The 19,173-nt window shown below is 35.1% G+C and overlaps 2 protein-coding genes across 2 annotated transcripts; one reads left to right on the forward strand and one right to left on the reverse strand.

Annotated features, from left to right (window-relative positions):
- The first annotated feature begins 561 nt into the window (after nucleotides 1-561).
- Nucleotides 562-14,558, forward strand: LOC110455926 (sulfotransferase 1C2A-like). Its single transcript, XM_021506366.1, has 6 exons — nucleotides 562-853; nucleotides 9,195-9,388; nucleotides 10,077-10,388; nucleotides 10,946-11,049; nucleotides 11,999-12,179; nucleotides 13,010-14,558. The coding sequence occupies exons 2-6, from the start codon at nucleotides 9,217-9,219 to the stop codon at nucleotides 13,120-13,122; spliced, it is 882 nt and encodes a 293-aa protein (XP_021362041.1). The 5' UTR covers nucleotides 562-853; nucleotides 9,195-9,216; the 3' UTR covers nucleotides 13,123-14,558.
- Nucleotides 14,559-15,503: 945 nt separating this feature from the next.
- Nucleotides 15,504-16,855, reverse strand: LOC110455929. The gene is made up of 2 exons (XM_021506382.1): nucleotides 16,421-16,855; nucleotides 15,504-16,258 (listed from the first exon to the last, which is right to left on the reverse strand). The coding sequence occupies exons 1-2, from the start codon at nucleotides 16,825-16,827 to the stop codon at nucleotides 16,198-16,200; spliced, it is 468 nt and encodes a 155-aa protein (XP_021362057.1). The 5' UTR covers nucleotides 16,828-16,855; the 3' UTR covers nucleotides 15,504-16,197.
- Between the last annotated feature and the right edge of the window lie 2,318 nt (nucleotides 16,856-19,173).

The following is a 19,173-nucleotide window of genomic DNA, read 5'->3' on the forward strand; positions in this document are numbered from 1 at the left end:
TTTCTAGGGAAAAAAGAAGAAAAATGTAATCCGGATATTTTAAGCTTACCCGGGTTAAACGAAATTGAAAAAAATCCATATGAAGACGGAACTCCAATCCTTTTGCCATTATTGAGCGGTAAATGAATTTTACGGAATATTAGTGATCAAAATCATGACGCTTTACGATAGAAATATTCGTACTTTAAACCGTTTTGAACTTAAGATTAAGTTTAAAAACAGGTAAAATAAAGTTCAAATATTTTTTTCCTAAATGGCAGTATATATATTTCTTTATAAATGATAAACAAAACAAAATGCAGACAATTGAATGCAAGGTGGTAACAAATATAGATATAAAACAACACACAATAATTTTTATACGTTTAATTTGCATTCCTTTTTAATGAGAAATTACTTTTAAAAAGTATGCACCGACGGTCTTTACTGAACCGGTGATAAAGTGTTCGCCGCTATGAGCCCTGGTCCTGCCTCGCGCGGATTTGATTGGCTAATGAGTATCAGGGGTGGGCACACTACAACTGCCTCGCCTGTGAATGACGATCCAACGTGTGATCAGCACGCTACTGGCGTACGTGGAATTCTCCCATATGATTGAAGGCGGAGGGGTCACTCGGTGCATTATCCAGGAGTTTACCTAGAAGTTTTACTATAGGGGTTATGTATGAAATATTTATAGGAATATCAATTAGAGAAGCGAGTGTCGTGTGCACCCTAAAACAGGTGTTGGAGTAAGTTAGGGCTATAAAACTGACGTGGTGACGGCCGCTGACCATTGACAGTGACAACTCGACGGCAACCGGACGGATTTAACTCTCTCCTCACTTATATACAGATTTACAGCATCTTACAGGTAAGTCTTAGTGCAAACGCATACATTACTATAGCCAGGGCCAATATAGTGTGAAAAAGTATTAATGATTTGATAAATAATAATGATTATTGTGCAAAATTGTGCAATATTTTCCTGTCTGCATGCAATATTATAGAATAAAGCTTATGTAGGAAAATATGGTATTTTTGTATCAATTATTATATATATTGATACTTCCAGTTTTGTGGGAAGTGTTACATGGTTATTTGGAAACATGCATTGAAACAAAGCTCTTGTATAATTCAGTTGCAAATTATTTTTTCTAGTTTATCAAATTGCTGAAATATTGAAGTTGGAACTATTATTTAAAAAGCTCATTGAAACAAAAATGCGGTGCGTCCTATTTTACTAACACGAATGCATACAATTTCATAATAAAAAAAATAACATAAGTAATAAAAAGAAATAATAAAAGTCAAAGTCAAAGCATCAGGATAAGGGTATATTATTTCATATAAAAATACCAGTTCTTTATTTTCTGAGGGAGTATCTAAAACTTAACCAATTCATATCATATCATTTTAATGCTTGTTAAACCCTTTTAATCATTATATGTATATCCTACTAGGAAAATGTCTTAATTGTGTGCATGCGACATAGCAATAAACTTATTCAATAAAAGCCATTTGAAGGAAACCCCTATAGAAAAAATAATGAATGAATGAATTGGCATTTTTGTCTGCTAATTTCGTGTTTATCTTTCTATTACATCCTGTGTATGCATAAGAGTTATCTATCAGTTGCCCTTGATGATATACGTGTCCTTCATTTCAGCTAGACTGTATAAATATAATTTTAATCTAAACTGATACCTGTGATATCTCCATTGCTGTATTTATCAACAAAGTGCTGGCTGTTACGTGCGTTTTTGTATCGACCTAGAACTGATGTCTGTACGATAGCAAACTGAAAAGGCCACTTGTACAAGCTGAGGTGTCTAATACACAACACGCTTTATTAGATCGTATATATATATATGTGTGTGTGTGCTTAGATATATCCCGTAAGTAAACGTGACACGTGACGCTCGAAGGTTTATTGCGCCCTAGCCCGATATGGGCGCCCTTGTGTAATTATCCCGAGGGTGCAGCAACCAGAGACATTACCAGCTACAGATACCAGTTGATACTGCATTTAACTGAATTACGTTGCCACTTAAGTGTATTATGTGTTAATATACGACACGCAAAAGAGCATCCTTGCCATCTGATACCGAGAAATTAAACGAAAAAGCATCATCTCCTTGGATTTATTACGATTGCAATCAAATAAATATCATTTAATTCTATTGCTAGTGTCATTTTCAACCTTTGCTTCATTTCATATTATTGACAAGCACTTAGATCAAAGGGTTAACTGTTGACGTAGATACTGAGAACTGCCGGTACAGATGAATGATTACCCTGCCGTAGTACTAAACTAAGGTTGACCGTGATTGCTTCCCATTGCTATAAAACTATGAAACATTACCCTCGAACTTTATTTGGCCGAATACTTGATCCATCACAGGTAAGCTCATTTAAGCTCACTTTGCAAAGATGTTATTCATATGTAAATTAATAATTATGTTTGATAAGTTAACTTCCGACAGTTACTACCGTCAAAGATTAGCTGTACAAATTCCGATTACTTACAAAATTGAGCAGAGAGGAGTATACTGAATAACATTAATAATGAAATACACCACGGGAACTTTCTTTAACGTCATTTGAACTGAAAGACTATCATAGGGAATACACTGCGATTCGTTGTCACGATCTATTTCGACGAAATAACTTTCATTCCTAAGATTTTAGAAACAAACCTGTTCTTTGTCATAATTTGTGACGGAATCGATTTATTTCAAGAAGGCAAGGACGTATCTCATCTTCAGCATCAGGTCACCTTGACGGAAAACGTTATATGTATATGTTCAATTAACAGGTTAATTAATTGTGGTCTATTAGTCATGTTAACCTGATTAATTTTACGTTATTGTGTTACAGCATGCCCTCTGTGCTTTCTGTACATGTTTAAAGGTCTCACCTGTGTGGTAACGTCTTCGTGTACCAGGTGCAGATTAATAGCATTGATACCAATGTGTATCCGCCTTTCGTTGTTATATTGCTATAGTGGAGGTATACAGAGATAGATTATAATGATAATACGCTTTTTACGGGATTATTTTTTCCACAAAGACGCATGCAGCATGGCTGAAATCCCTGAAATAGCCTTTTAACCTTTCGTTCAAAGAGTTTAAAAGGTGTTTAACCTTAGGTACAGATAGTTCATAGAGAGTAAGCGACCGTAGCCGTATCCCTATTACTGTGAAGATCACCTATTCAAACATCTGTCGCTTGGTGCGGGTTGGCTTCTCGTCTTTATAGCACACATGTATGGGAACACCTGGTAAACAATCAAATTAATCAAATTACTAACATATAGTTACGTAGTTAGTATACTTACTCCACATCGAAGGACTACGACTAAATAAGTATACGAATTGACCGCACAGGGGGTAATCTCTTAATGTACAACGGACTGATTATACAAAAAAAATAAAAATCTTACGAGGATAATTTCCGGTTGGAAACAGGGGCCTTGATAAGGTTTCAGCTCCATAATTTTAGACGTGTTAATACCTGTCAAACTGCATTCCAAAATCAGATAATGCCATGCCGTGGTTTAGATATTTCAACGCTCAGCCAAAAACCTTGCATATGTAAAAGCCAGATGTTCTTATCTTCTCGTAAATGAACTGTGTCGAGGTTCATGTCAATCGTAAGTTTTGACGGTTTCAGTCATGGTTTAACATATTCAAATATAAAACAAAATAATTGTTTTTGCACTCCAAAGATGCAAGTAAAATGTCAATGGATAAATAAAGTATATAAGAGAAAATACTAACTGAAAGAAAATGTTTTGTGTCAGAAGGAAGGAGAAGGTAACTGTAAATGTACGACTAATAAACTTAGAAATAACAAAGTTCTTTTTATTCGAAACATTCTTTTATGCGCTGCTTACGTCAAACATATTTTTGAAATGAATATGTAGTTATGAAACTCGATTATAAATGCTGAGTTAGATATGCTAAATACTCCATTTCGTACATTTTGTCTACACATTCTCACATATACAGCAGACATGTTTTCCCCGTTTTATTGTCAGTATGCAAGGCTCATTTAAAAAACAAAATAGTTTGAATTTGTTGTAAAGATATTTTAGTAGTTTGTATCCTTACCAGAAAATCCTACTTGACTGCAAACAAAATGAACCAAAATTTCAACAGGATTTCTGTCCAATCATTGATCGAGAAATTAATTGTTAATGTCATATTGTTATCGAATGCTAACCAAAGAGTTATAATAATAGGTAACCTGAGAGAAAATATTGAATAATAACCAAAAAAAAATCTTTCCAATTGTATACTAATATATAGGTTTTTATTACTTTCGTGCCTAACCGATTCCCTCGCGCATAGCCAGTCTCTTTACATATTTAGAGATTTTATTGGATTAAGTCAGTTTACCTGATAAGCTGCAGTTTATGACACTCTTCACTCACACATTGTCATGTTGCTCAATTCACAGATATCGATATAGAGTTTAACCTACGACTTGTGGTTACTACACACGAATTTATAGTAAGCTTTTCATTTGTTCGTACTTCGTAACTTCAAAACAATCATGATATCTTATAATTTTAGAATAACGTATGAAATACCAAGGATTCTCCTGAATGTTTTTGTACAGAACGAACCCAATTGTGCCTTGGCATATTTCGACTTGTGGTTAAATTGTATTGATATATTAATCTTGACAATACGAATTCAGGTAGTGCAAAAGGGAACAATATCCCTGTCTGTCAAAAAGGAATAAGTTGATATGTTTTTCATCATGTCTCGCTGTGATGCGGCTTTGTTCTGTTCTTAATCTACCATCATAACAATAGGTAAGAACCCCGACATTAGTAAGTTCACAGGTTAGATAAGTTCTATAACGGGTGCTAACCATGTGACACATTATACTAGCATATTTTTCAACCGCAAACTGTAATGTATTCTTATTTACATAAGTTTCATAGTCTAGTATACGTAACGATACGTAAAAAATGTGTAAATAATATGAAAAAGAATTGTTAAAGACAGGAGTTAGTGATATTTACAAAGTACAAAGTATGCTTATAAGATATATATCTACTTTCAAATCTTTCACCCATGATATTATGTCAATCCGAATGACATTGCTATTTTGATTTGGTGTCTTCTGAAACAATATTTCACTGGAATCCGTAAACGTGTTGCATACTCTTTGTGAAGATATTGACGAACCTGGAGTACGTTCATGAACTTATTATGAAAAAAGCTGGCGAATATGACCGACAATCAGAAAAAACTACTTATTTTTTGGCTAAAGTTTAGCAAAAGAAACATATCTGTATATTGTGTTGCGGTGTACAGGGGTTGGCGATAACATAAGTTCTCGTAGTAGGACATGTGGGTCCCGTCAGTATTGCAATAAGTGCTGAAGGAAGCTCGACCTTGAGCTTAAACCAGTTTATGGTAATGAGTTGTGATGTTTGTGTTGTAACACTTGACGAACCTTGTACGCCCTATGTATTATAAGCATAAATCATTTCACTGAAGAACACCGACCTTACCTAGGTGCATTGCCATTCATTGTCTCTGTCGACTTTATTTGTTTCTCCATACATCTGTGCGATGATAATCTCCTTTCAGCATTCCTTTTCACTCTGCAGAATGTTTTCATTAGTCTTTTTTTTCGTAGCTCTGTATATATGCTTTTCAAAGGAGACTTGCCAACGTTTGGTGTTGAAGTGGTTCTGTGTTTCTGACCCTACGTCTGTTTCCTGAAGATGAGTACCATTTATCACAAGTAATTACCACAAATATGTACCACATGGCACCTGCCTAAAGTCGGGAACGAGCTAGTGGCAACGACATGTGGGGTGTGGCACGTGTGCGGAATACTTTTTGGAGACCATTATAATGCAATTATCTTTGTAAAAATGTACAGACATTTGCAATAATTGCGTAACTGCAGGCCAAGTTATAAAAAAATAAAATAAATATAATACCATATTTTTGGAAAACTAATGTAAGATTTCGTAGAACTGTTATATGTTCTGACATTATTACAGCAAAATGTTTTCAGGCACTTCTGAAATTTACACAAGAAAGTTATATTGAAAGGATCAGTCAACACGATATATGTCGGGCATATTTCGTCGTACCACAATAGGTCTACCATCAGGGCGACTCCAAAAGTCGAGGTGTAGAGGAAAGAATCAATTGATTAGGTTCTATTTGGTCTTTTTTGCTAAAATTTCAATCATGTGCAACGGTTGAGGTTGACTGTGTGGACACTGTATACAATATTTAAGCTACCCGGCTTTCTTTAAAGGCAACCACACAAGAAAAGCCGCACCTGGTCACCGTAACACGACAAATCCAACCCAGTCACATTATTCTTACATCGGAATAACCAGTCCTTATTGTACACTCTCAAAACTGAAACAGGAGCAAAGAGTAAATGCCATTATTCTAAGGTTGGTCTTGGTCAGGGGCCAGAACCCATCACTTCCATTGTTCGGTTAAACGCTGAACACCAAAGCTGAAAAGGAGTCATTAACAAAATGTTTGGAAACGGAAAGTAGTAAAATGAAGGAGGAAATAAAATAATAGTCCTACTGTTTCACACTACATGATCGTATGAGGCGACTAATGTGAAAGCCTACAGTTTTTTTTTTATTTTCTTTTAAAGGGTCATGTCATGTCATGCTTTTTTGTGTCTCCCTAGGCACCTCTGGGCAACCGGTTGTCAGAATAATCTGACCAGTTGATGTGTCATGATACCTCTACAGGTTATGGAATTTCAGTGAGATGGCACTATATAAAGGGCCTCTGAAAGGCCCCTTCATCAGTTGACACAGTCTTCATATGACCTTAGCTGCTGTTACGAGGACGCAAAACCCCTAACACCTATAACGTTTGTATATGTCTGTTTTTCTGTGTTATTGTGGCGACGGAGAGGTGCAAGAGTCATATCTTATCAATGTTGTCATTATTAGTAGCCGCTGTTATGGCTATTAAAATCGGTCCGTCCTTTACATCTCGGAAACTGATTAAATTGGAAACAATCTGCGTGTGTGTAAGTACACATTGAATGTCTCTGTACTGTACTTAATATACCTCTTCTTGCAGCCTCATATTGCACTGAAATTAATTACTTTGGAATTACAGTGTTCTTGCTGATTTTACAAATATCGCTTTTTTCCCTTGACACCATATCGATCCTTTGTCAGGACAAGAACGAACGATAAGACATTCAGGATCATGTAACTCGATTTCACGGACATACAATGCCGGTAATTTGAGTTCATTTGGTTAGTTCTTTAAGTGCTTCGATCAAGTTTATTTATTTATTAATTATTCATTTTATAATTTTTCAATTATTTTAAAATAACGTAACAACAAGCCTTCATTAAAAATTAAACATCAAAATATGATATAATAACTCTGATATTACTGTGACTGCGTTGAAATGTAGCTAAGTGCTTTTAATTGGCTATGTGAGGTAGATTTAAAATACATTTTATTTTCTTTGTTTCCAAACTTATTTTCCTCCTTCATTTCTTAAATGTTTACTTAGCCGTCAACAATTTCTAAGCCTTTAGTTGGGCCCTATTTTAAATTTCACTGTACTTAAATCGCAATGGTCATTTCAAAATTGTTAGTTCTCATTTCGCGGATGTACTAAGTGAAGAACTTATTTACCAATAAATATGTTTTTTTTTATATGCGATACGACATTAATTGCTCTATCCCATATCAGCCCTCGCCGTATCACACCCCAAAATCCGTATCAGCCCCGCCGTATCACACCCCAAAACCCGTATCAGCCCTCTCCATATCAGCCATAAAATAGATCATAAGATAGTAGCTCTTATTGGAATGTATGTAATAAACAGAATAAAACATGCCCTTTTCCATATCACACCCAGTATCAACCCGAGACTGCAATATCAGCCCGAGGGCCTTTACATATATCTGTTGTTCTATATCACTAAAATCCGGGTCTACAATGTTTTTTGAAATGTCATCACGAGATATTTACATTGGTAGTTTTAGTAATTGCATGTGGCGGCAAAGTTGTGACGGACGATTTGCTGAAGGTTTAAAACAAACTTAAACAATGAAAGAAGCAATCGTTTTGGAAGCAACTAATAACACGCTATATATATTGTTTACCTTACACATACTATTATTGTTTTTCCATGTTTTCAAAATGTGGAGTTCACAACGCAGCGCGGGAGACTTTCTTTCACATTTCATTTATCCTTTTATTTTATTTTAAACGAAGCATTGGTATATATTGACATGTTGTATTGATGTATTTTGAAATAAAGCAATCAACACAGTTTTATTGAAGGTATCAAAATCCTATCCAAGTACTTAAAAGTGGGTCGTATGATTTATTTGAAAAGTTATTATGACTAGGTTATCTGCGATGACAGCAGTACTGTAGGTGAGATGATATTGGTACAATGACAGTAGTATGTTATATATAAGCGACGACACTGATGCGATGGAAGTATCTCAGTTTGTGGGGTGATGTTGGGACGAAGACAGTGGTATGTTGTACATGCGACTACACTGATGCGATAATAGCGGTACAGTATGTGCTATGATACTGATACGATGATAATAGTACAATATGAACGATGATAGGGCTCAATTCAGTTGTGATGATATTGATTCGATGATAACGAAAAAAACCGTGCGATAATAAAATGCGATGATTGCGATACGATATGGGCGATATCATGGCACGATATATGTAGGGTAAGGTTGACAATATTTGCGATGATGGTGTTGCGAATTGTAAAGTAAGATCAATGTCATTGCACGAACGGCGATATCGTCGATACGATGATTAGTGATACAGTAAATGCAATGATGGTGAAATATTTGCGATATGCAAGATAGCGCGACGACCGAATGCAACTATGTTTTCCAGGCATTCGTTAGAAGAAAATTCAGTGCTTCTACCTTCTACCTGGATGATGGCAAATCATATTTTCCTGACGTTATGAAAAACCACTGTCAAAACGAAAAGTATTTATCACGCCAAATATGACGAAGTCGTAAAATTAAAGGAATTGATTCGGAATGTATAGAAAATGCGATGTTGTTTTCTTATCGGCATTACAACTATGGTAATCGGCTGACTCTGTATGATGGAATCTTTTCACAGCCAACTCATTATCGTATATGGTTAATATATCATGCATGTTGAACACTCTGACCATGTCTTTTCAGGTTACAAAACTCGCCCGCTAACATGTCGATGGTAGAGGTATCCGATAGGAGTGGTTGTAAGAGCAAGCTTTGGGACTACGACGGAATTTATCTACCCCTGGCCATCAACGGCAGCCCATCTGAACATTTGCCGTCTCTGAAGAAATGGAAGACACGAAAGGATGACATGTTTGTCTGCTCCTATCCCAAATCTGGTAAATATAGCGGTTAATGTCACGACAGTGTGTCGTCTGCGCACGTCCCTACTCTAGTTATGATATGCATGTTTTTGTTTCCCAACTATATTTGAACAACATCTCGTGACAGGTCTGTACATCTGTTGCATAACCCCATTCTAAGATTATGAAGGTTTTCAGGGGGGGGNGGGTTAGAGTGCTTTTCAAATATGCACACAGTATTGTATTTCATATGGATGAGTAAGTAAAACATAAAATGACAGAGAATACAGTATTGTTCAGTGTCTATTCGATTTTACCTTCACAATTGTATTGTATAAATCTCAATATCATGACGATATGCTCGTCTGCTGCTATCCATAATCTGGTTTGCATTAAATTATGTTACAAACATCAAAGTTAAGACGTCCCATCTGCAATTTGATTAGTATAGCACTCCCTATGCCAACTCAGGTTTGGTCCACTGTCATGACGGTTTGGAAATTGTTCAATGCTGACGTAAAATAAACAGATTTATAAAACACAGTTCAGCTATCTTTGGTCGCTACGGATCCACTATGCCTAAACGAAAGATTCCACAATCAATGTTGTCTTTCCTCGAAACGTAATAAATGGAAATACCACCGAAAATGAAATTTACAGAAATTATTATATATATAAATTACGGCTCATGTTTGTCATTCATGTTTGCTGACTATCTTTGTAGGAACAAACTGGGTGTGGGAGATCGTGTCTATGCTCAGACAAAATAAAAAAGAGATTACAGAAATGGTGTTCCCCAACATTGAGATTTACCGGACTCAGGACATCGACGCAATGCCATCGCCCCGGACTTTACAATCACATATGAGGTTCCGGTGTCTTCCGCAACACTTCCTGGAGAACAAGGGAAAAATAATATACGTGATGCGCAATCCCAAGGACATCGCTGTGTCCATGTACAACTTCATGGTGAAACTCAAAGACGTGTACAGCGGATCCTGGGACGATTACCTTGACCTCTTCTACCAGGGAAAATGTAACTATCGTTTCCCCTATACTTAACACTACCATTTAAACCTTGTATCCTATATAAGTATTTGACTGGGACGAAAAGATATACATTTTTCTTTGAATTTGTCCAAATCAACTCAATTATATTATTAAGTATTATGTATATGCATGCATTTCAAATCATTTCGGCACTGGAAATATATACAGCAGTCAGATTCAGTATTGTTCAAGATTATGAGAGCTGGAAATAAAATGGATTCAGCTTTAAATAAAAATTTACAGATAACTTAGAAACACTAAAATAAGTACATTAATATTTATAAAATATAAAACAACTAAGACAAAAATAGAGAATGTAAAGAAAAGAAAAGAAAAAAAAAATAGAGATAAAAAGTGTTTAAAAAATTAGATAAATAAAGATTAAACGAATAAATAGCCATACGAATAAATGATAAAATGCTGCGAGGAAAATATATCAGGAACTTTGATTGCCAGCCAAAGATACCCTTTTATCAGGAGCGTAATGCAATGTTTAAATCATGATATACAACATATGTTATATGCAATATTGTTTGTTTGCAGTGGGTTATGGTTCTTGGTACGATCACGTGCGTGACTGGGAAGACTTTCGAAGAGAGAACAGTAAATACCCCATTCTGTTTGTAAACTATGAAGACATCCACAAGGTACTTCTTCTCCAGCGATTCTGAAATCTTCAATCTTATTATGAAATCCAAACATATTTCTGTGCGTTTTGCCTATGATGAAACCAGACTCGCCAATACTCGTTTAATAATATATTAGAATATATAATAGCCTATACATTGTAATACAGTTTTGTTTAAATGATGCTAACCCGATTCGGTCAATGTTCTTTAAATGCACAAGGTGAGAATTGAACTATGAGAGAGACCTATTTTCTATCTGATACAATAATCTGGGAATATATTTGTGGATTCTATAGGTCATATATATCGTATACTTTACGATCTATAAATTCCTTGTTATAATGTGTATAGAAGAAAAGAATGTAGACAGTTTCTATATTGTCACTTTAAGTATCCCTGTTAATAGTGTTATGCATCGCGTAGGAGTATTGAATAAATTGCAAAATCGCTCAGAGTTTATTTGGAGGATCGGGATGTATTGCTGTCTCATTTTATTGAAACATTTTAATGCAATGTGATGATTTCTGTGCTCATGTTGTTGAAGAAGTCGCCAAGCTGGCTTATCATTTGTCTGTAAAGTCTGTATCATTTTTCTTGCAATTATATTTGTTTATTCGTTTAACACTCTTAAGGTTTCTTAAATAATCTTCAGTCTAGATATATACAGATTCTGATGGAAGTAACCGAGGGATTACTTTTCCACTGTGCTTTAGATGGTGTGATGTTTAAGTGTTATTGGTCATTATGGATAATGACCACACTACGGTAACTGAGTGAATTTTTGGGCTCATTAACAGATAATGCTGCAATACTATATATCAACCCAAGGCCTAATGAGTAGATGTCAGCCTGGATGGTACATCAACACCTCAACTCATCACATAAATTTGCTGGGGAATTAAATTAGGTATTTCTTATCCTTGTAATAACATCACATGTGACGATTTTCTATCTTTTTAATTGCCAGGACTGCAAGAAAGAGATAACACGCATTAGCAAGTTTTTGGAAATCCCCACCAATGCGGAAACAGTTTCTGCGATAGCAACACAAGTGCAGTTCCAGAATTTTAAGACAAAGAAGCTGGAGAAGTGTGGTCACATTTACAGGTCTATTAGCAGAGACGGTTCCGACGTCTTCTTCCGCAAAGGTTAATATATCTCAATGACTACTCTCAAAACGACATGTTCCTACATTCGACACATTCAAAACATGATGTAAGACACCGTCAAAACATGACATGTTCCTACGTACGACACTCTCAAAACATAACACGTTCCTACGTACGACACATTCAAAACATGATGTAAGACACCGTCAAAACATGACATGTTCCTACGTACGACACCCTCAAAACATAACACGTTCCTACGTTCGACACACATATAACAAGTCATGTACTTCATTCGACACCTTAAATATGTCCTGTTCCTACAGTATGTACGACACTCACAAAACAACACGTTCCTACGTTCGACACCCTCAAAACATAACACGTTCCTACGTACGACACCCTCGAAACATAACACGTTCCTACGTACGACACCCTCAAAACATAACACGTTCCTACGTACGACATCCTCGAAACACGATATGTTCCTATGTACGACACCCTCAAAACATAACACGTTCATACGTACACCACCCTCGAAACGTGACACGTTCCTACGTGCGACACCCTTCAAACATAACATGTTCTTACATACGACACTAAATATGAAATGGTTGATAAATGTTGAGAAAATTGTCAAATCTTCAAAAGGTAAAACTATGTTTAAATGACGTCAAGTATGTTCTATGATGCATCGGTAGAGAGCAGATATAATTGCATAGCTGACATTTCAAAATGACCGAGTATATTGTATTAATCTGACTTTTATTGTTATGCTCATGCTTTTCTAATTTCCTAAACTATTACGTACTATTTCCTTATATGTCCCGAAGATTTTTGTTTTCATAAGCTGTTTTGGGTTGTTATAGGTGTTGTTGGAGACTGGAGGAACCATTTCACAGTATCACAGAGCGACGAGTTCGACAAAGTATTCGAAAAGAAAATGAAAGGATCGAAATTAAAATTCAAGTTTTCAGTCTAAGTGCTGGACACTTTCATTATGAATTCTGGATGAGATGTAGCTGAACCCTTGAAGTACGTTAATGCACAGACTGGTTCGTTTTTTTCTGTTATGAGTCTGGAAAAATAAAAAACCCAGAAAACAGTTAACTGAGAAGAATGTCCAAAACTAGTTCAACGGTGTGACCAACCCAGAAACACAGTTCCTTGTGTAATATACTATTTATATATAATTGTTTTGTCCAAGCGAATGTTTCATTTTGTTTCACCAGGATGACATTCGTTTTTAAGGTTGTGTATTTAGAACTTTGTTATACGAAAATGACGTATAAGACAAGGGTAACTATAAGTGAACATCCGGTGTCGCTGACGTCATAATAAGTACGAGACGATATAACATACGGGTATCCGTGGCGTCATATTTAGTATGGGACCTAACCCGAGGATTGTACGGGTAGCCGGGATGTTACATTGAGTAAGAGACACAACCCAAGTGACAAACGAATATCCGTTGTGTAATACTGAACATTTGACATAGTTTTAGTGGCATACGGGTATCCGCTACGTCATAGTCACGCTCACGTCAATTATAGCTATACAAAAGTGCCCGCTAAAACATGTAACCGCTCAACATGCAGAGTTCTGTCTGTACGTTGGCACGTTTATAGTAGAGGCAGTATAACCACGCTGTTAAACATCTGTTAATGTTTTTATGAAATGTTATTAGATGTCGTCTGCAGTGCTCGAAGTGCAGATAATGGACAAATGAAAAAGCGATTTAATTGGTGGAGAAAGATTGGGGTGAAAGGATAATGAGTGAGTGAGCGAGAGTAAAACTGATTTTGTCTTTAAAGGTGTGAAAAACTTCAGCTCAACTTTTTCTCTCATAACGTTTGATAATCTGTCATGTCTTTTTATGCTGATGTGATCGGGGAAAAATAGGTAATTAGTCTCTTATTTGAGGCTTAAATTTGGAATCACGGGTCTGTATAACACTCCTGCACATTTATATGATTCAATCTTGTTGTTGATGTTGATGATGTTGATGATGAGAATGGAGAATATGATGATGATGATACCAATCATTAGCGTGCAATTTTGAAGACTATAGTCTAATAGCGACCGTTTAATCCTTGGATGGAACAAGTAAAAAGTGTCGCCAAGCTCATGTGATTTGATGATTCTTTTCATCGATGATAGAAGCCGGCAATGACAGCTCAGCTGATATCCTAATTTTCATGTATTATGAAGCAAATCCTGCTTTTTACACAGACTGTTTATAATGGCAGGGGAAGTAACTCTAGCAGGAACTCATAGCTTCTCACCATTTCATTGTACATAGTTATTATTGATCACATAATTATTGAACTGTTAGTAATATACATTTGTAAGTATGTTATTGTTATAACTCGTTGTATGTACATTAAAACCTGGAATAATAAAACAGAACTTTACAAGTCACGTTATCCTCGATTTTTTAAAACCTTTTCATATCATAGGCAAATGTTCATACATTTGTATCCTAATTATGGCGAGGATATGGTGATCCTGTGTAATGTAAATTATTTTTTCCTAATAATTACGCTCAGTACAGAAGAAAAAATATCAAAGTTTGGTCAAATGGTAGATCAACCATTTTTGCGGACACAAGGTAATTTATCTATGGTTTCTATGGAAATCCTTTCCGTCAGGCGACTAACACCAATCGGGACTATTCGGTAATTTCCGTCAAAGTTGTAATTTGAGGTCTTGACATGATTAATCCCTGATTATTCTTATTATATGACGGAAAAATCCGACAATGCCTGGTTGGAAAAATAATTCAGAGTAACATTTATTAATGATATTCCTCCTTACGATATTTGAGTAAGTAGACATTTTCAGAAGTCTGTACAACGAGAACTTAAACATTTAAATCCCAGGATGAGCGTTCCCGATACTGATATATTGCCCACGACTAAAACATTTGAACTGCCACAAAGGGAGACAATTCCTGCATTTCTACATAGACAAAATGAAGCAAGCGAAGCAACTCGAACGGAAAATTAAAAGACAAAATTATGATGGATGCACTTTATGATTTCAATTCGAGAAACTGATATTTATTTCGCGTTTATCATAAAAAATTAGTTGACTATTTGATATGAACTATTTCGCCCAGTGGAACCCTTCATTTTATATATTGAAGACTGGAATAGAATAAACAAAAATCCTTTCCGGTCTGATTCTTACAAATATATCTCGACATTTCAAGGTATACTTTCCCTTTTGCTTTCAGTGAATGACGCTTTCTAAGCGTTAGTTATACCTGTTTGTTGTGTCAACTCTGGTATCCCAGGTTCCAACACTCCTATAAGATTAAGAAACCAGCAAGACAACATACATAATATATAACACTGAAAATTTATTCCGAACAAGCAGTATTCATATTGACATAAACTTTGCAGGAGAAAAACGGTATAATAATATAAAGCTATAAATATATATAAAAAATATCTTCAAAACATGTTTAGAAGAAAAAAACTATCACAGATAAAAAATCATATCATGTTTCATTGTAAGAGTTAAATATAAATAATCTATATGAATTTGTCCTGTATTTTTCAATAAAACAAGATCGATTTCCCTCAATAAATGCTGAGAATGTTAAACACATATGTCAAGTTGTTAAAGTTACAGAAGATTGATGTGATACCATCAGTGTTCTTTTGTATCTCGATAGACCGACAAGTGACAAAATTATATCAAGGCTTTGTTAAGTTAGATATATTGACAACAATTGGCTTGAAAAATATAATGATATATATAAATAAACAAAGAAACAAATAATTGATAATGACAACACACATCCGTGTCTGTTAATATCTAATCAAACATCACAAGAGAGTAGAGAGTCAGTTGCTGTATCCACCTCGGCAACGCGAGCCCCGACTAGTCCTGTGTAAGGTCCTAATGCTAACTAGTGGTGGGACCTTCACACCTCCTTTGTGCACATGATTAAGCCAATGTTCCAATGTCTGCCTTTCAGACGGGTAAGAGATGGTTATGGTACTACACCTATGAGATATCACTGTTTACTAATTTTACCAAAATATTTCTAACACCAATAGTATCTCATCCGACAGCGATAGCGGTCATGTCTGTATACTCTGCTTCGACTGTAAAATAATCAAAATAGAATGATATAAAAGTTGTTTTTACATTCCAAAAACGATTTTACAAAAAAAATGTTTTGCCTTAAATAGTTGCAGTGATATTATCTAACACACATATATATAAACTCACGCTTTCAACAAATTATGTATTTCAAAGAAACATACCTCTCTGTTGTTGCTACGCTGCCAGTGATATTTTCGTTCGAGCTCCGGTAAACTTTCCAGTGCGACCCCCCTGCATCATGTCGTAGAGTAACTGACCTCCCTTCGTTTACTGTTGTGAATTTTTTAGAAGGAATTCGGTAACCTTTTTTGACGCTGATTTTTGTGCACTTTCCCAGCTCTTCTAGTTTCCTGAACACCCAGAGTCTCCTGTTATCGACCGTGAACCAGACTCCATCCCGGTCGACAACGGTTATAGGCGGTATGTGACTGATGTCACACTCTCCTTTCAATAGGGCGTCTAACGTTTCACCGATTGGTCTTTTAGCATGAGCAGACTTTTTGTCGAATTTATTATTGATAGAATCCTGGCTAAAACGTATTTGACTCGGACGTAGATCCATATTCATTCCTTGTCTAACAAAATATTAGTCACGATTAACAGTTTTTAAATAGATCTATCTATTTTTATCCTACCAAGAAATATCATTGTAAGTTTCGGTTTTCAGTTTAGGATTACGTCACTCATTTATACAAAGATCACAGCCATTCCCTTTTGTTTATACATTGAAACATTTCCAAATGTAAACTAGGACCTTAACCTTCATTTTACGCGTTAACCAATTAGACAATCGTTCATAATTCCTATCAAAACAAGACCTTTTAAGATAATAATTATGTCATTGAAGGACTGAAAGGTTGCTGACTTCTAGAGCCTTCGAATTTATAACATGCCTCCCACTATGACATGACAATCATTAAAGGTAGCAGCTCATATGTATAGTCTGACATAGTGATTAAGTTGCATTAATATTTCCTTCAAAGGAAGTATTTGCTGATCAAAGATTCTCGGAACAGAAATACTCATGGTTTCGATTTCGTTTTGCTGACTTGCGTTATAGACTGCATCTGTATACTAGTGTCAAGCATATCGTTTCCTTATATCGATTTTACCTATGCTTATAGTGTATTGAGTAACATTTTGGCACAGGGACAGCAGTAATTGTATTGGCCTCTATGACGTATGTTATGAATTTTTTGTTGACAACGTTTCAATAAGCTTAACAATGTTTCGTCGGTGGTGCATGTATGTTATGAGTGATCATTGTGTTTTGTACGTGATATTGAAACATTGCTTTTTGTACCTTATTTGTATGTTTTTCTAAATTTTGGTAACAGCACATTACACTTCCAACATTTACGATGCATTCTAATCAGCTCGCTCACTCGTTTACATTCTTTGAACAATTCATACTTTGCCTTTTTTTACCTAATTGAAATTGATATTGTATCCTATTAAAAATAACAACAAAAACAAAAGAAAAAATAACTGTAATATATGATAGTAAATAGAAAAAAGTTATTTTGAAGTGAACGTTTTAACATTGACATCAATTTGATGTACCTTTTTTAGCAGAAAGAAAAGAAATAATAAAGAAATAAGAGGAGGCATTAAAGAAATAGGAAGGACTAATAATTACAATTATTACCAGGGTATAAAACAATATGCTATTTTATGTAATGAGTATTTTTTTGCTATAGAGAATGCAATAATCTGTCTCTTTTTTCCATTCATTTAAAAACAAAATTCAGATAAGTATCACCTTTACCTGTAGCACTATATTTTTAAGAATTATATTTTCCTTAATTAATTTGTTTGGAGCTTGAATTGATAGGTGAGTCAGCAGATATCTACCGTTATATATATATATAGCTTTATAATTAGAATAACTGGGTTATTCATTGTTTTTGTCCATTATAGAGAACAAAGATAAAAGATTCTTTATTAAAAGCAAATGGGATTAATATCAAATCTAATAGAAATTCGAAATCTGAGTATTTGTACTTTTTCACTTTCCCAAAATGCATGGACAATTGTTTCATTTTCAGTTTTACAATGAAAACAGTAAGGATTATCAACAAGGCCATTTTTGAATAAATGTCAATTAGATGGTAAGATATGATTATTAATCCTAATTTTAAGCCATTACAATTTTGTATTTTAGATAACTTTAAAGGGAATGGTATAGATTTGTCTCCATATTTCCTCATTAAATCAAAAATTTCATTCCATTTCTTTCTTCGAGTGGAGATAACATATTTAGGCATACTAATTTATAAAGCAATATTGAAAATGCTACAAAAAGATTATTTGCTATAAATGTAAAAAGCGTATACTTTACTTTATCGCATGTCTATTTTAAGAATAAACCATTATATTCAACTACGCACTCACACTCGTGTAAGCCCTGTGTCGAGTTGTGTTTTACTGTTTAATGACTGTAGGGTCCTGATGGATCTATATTATTAACAACGGACAACCACAAGTCTATCGAATAGTCTAAAAATAGTTACACCTCATATATTGACGGGTATGGAATATAGTGTACATGACCAAGGCAACATAAAGTGATATGCTTTGGATTAAGCCCCTTAAGCTGACTATGCTACAGTCCCATTATTAAGATAGCCCAGCATTATTTGTCCTACACACCTTCACTAGGAAGGGACGTTTGGACATATCATGGACGTATAGACCTTACCATTCGTTAATTAAGTCGCTATGACAAACGTTTGGATTCACAATCCTATTATAATGGGTTAAGAATATGTCTATAGTTATCAAGGCAGTGAATCATTTAATGCGTTCGAGAATTTGTCCCGCATGTTGAATGCTTTCGACCTCCTATAGTTGGACAAATCACCCCCTTTTTATAAGAACCCCTGGCATGAATGAGACATAACTAGCCACTTAA

This window comes from Mizuhopecten yessoensis, unplaced genomic scaffold, assembly GCF_002113885.1.
Source record: "Mizuhopecten yessoensis strain PY_sf001 unplaced genomic scaffold, ASM211388v2 scaffold987, whole genome shotgun sequence".
Lineage (NCBI taxonomy): Eukaryota > Metazoa > Mollusca > Bivalvia > Pectinida > Pectinidae > Mizuhopecten > Mizuhopecten yessoensis.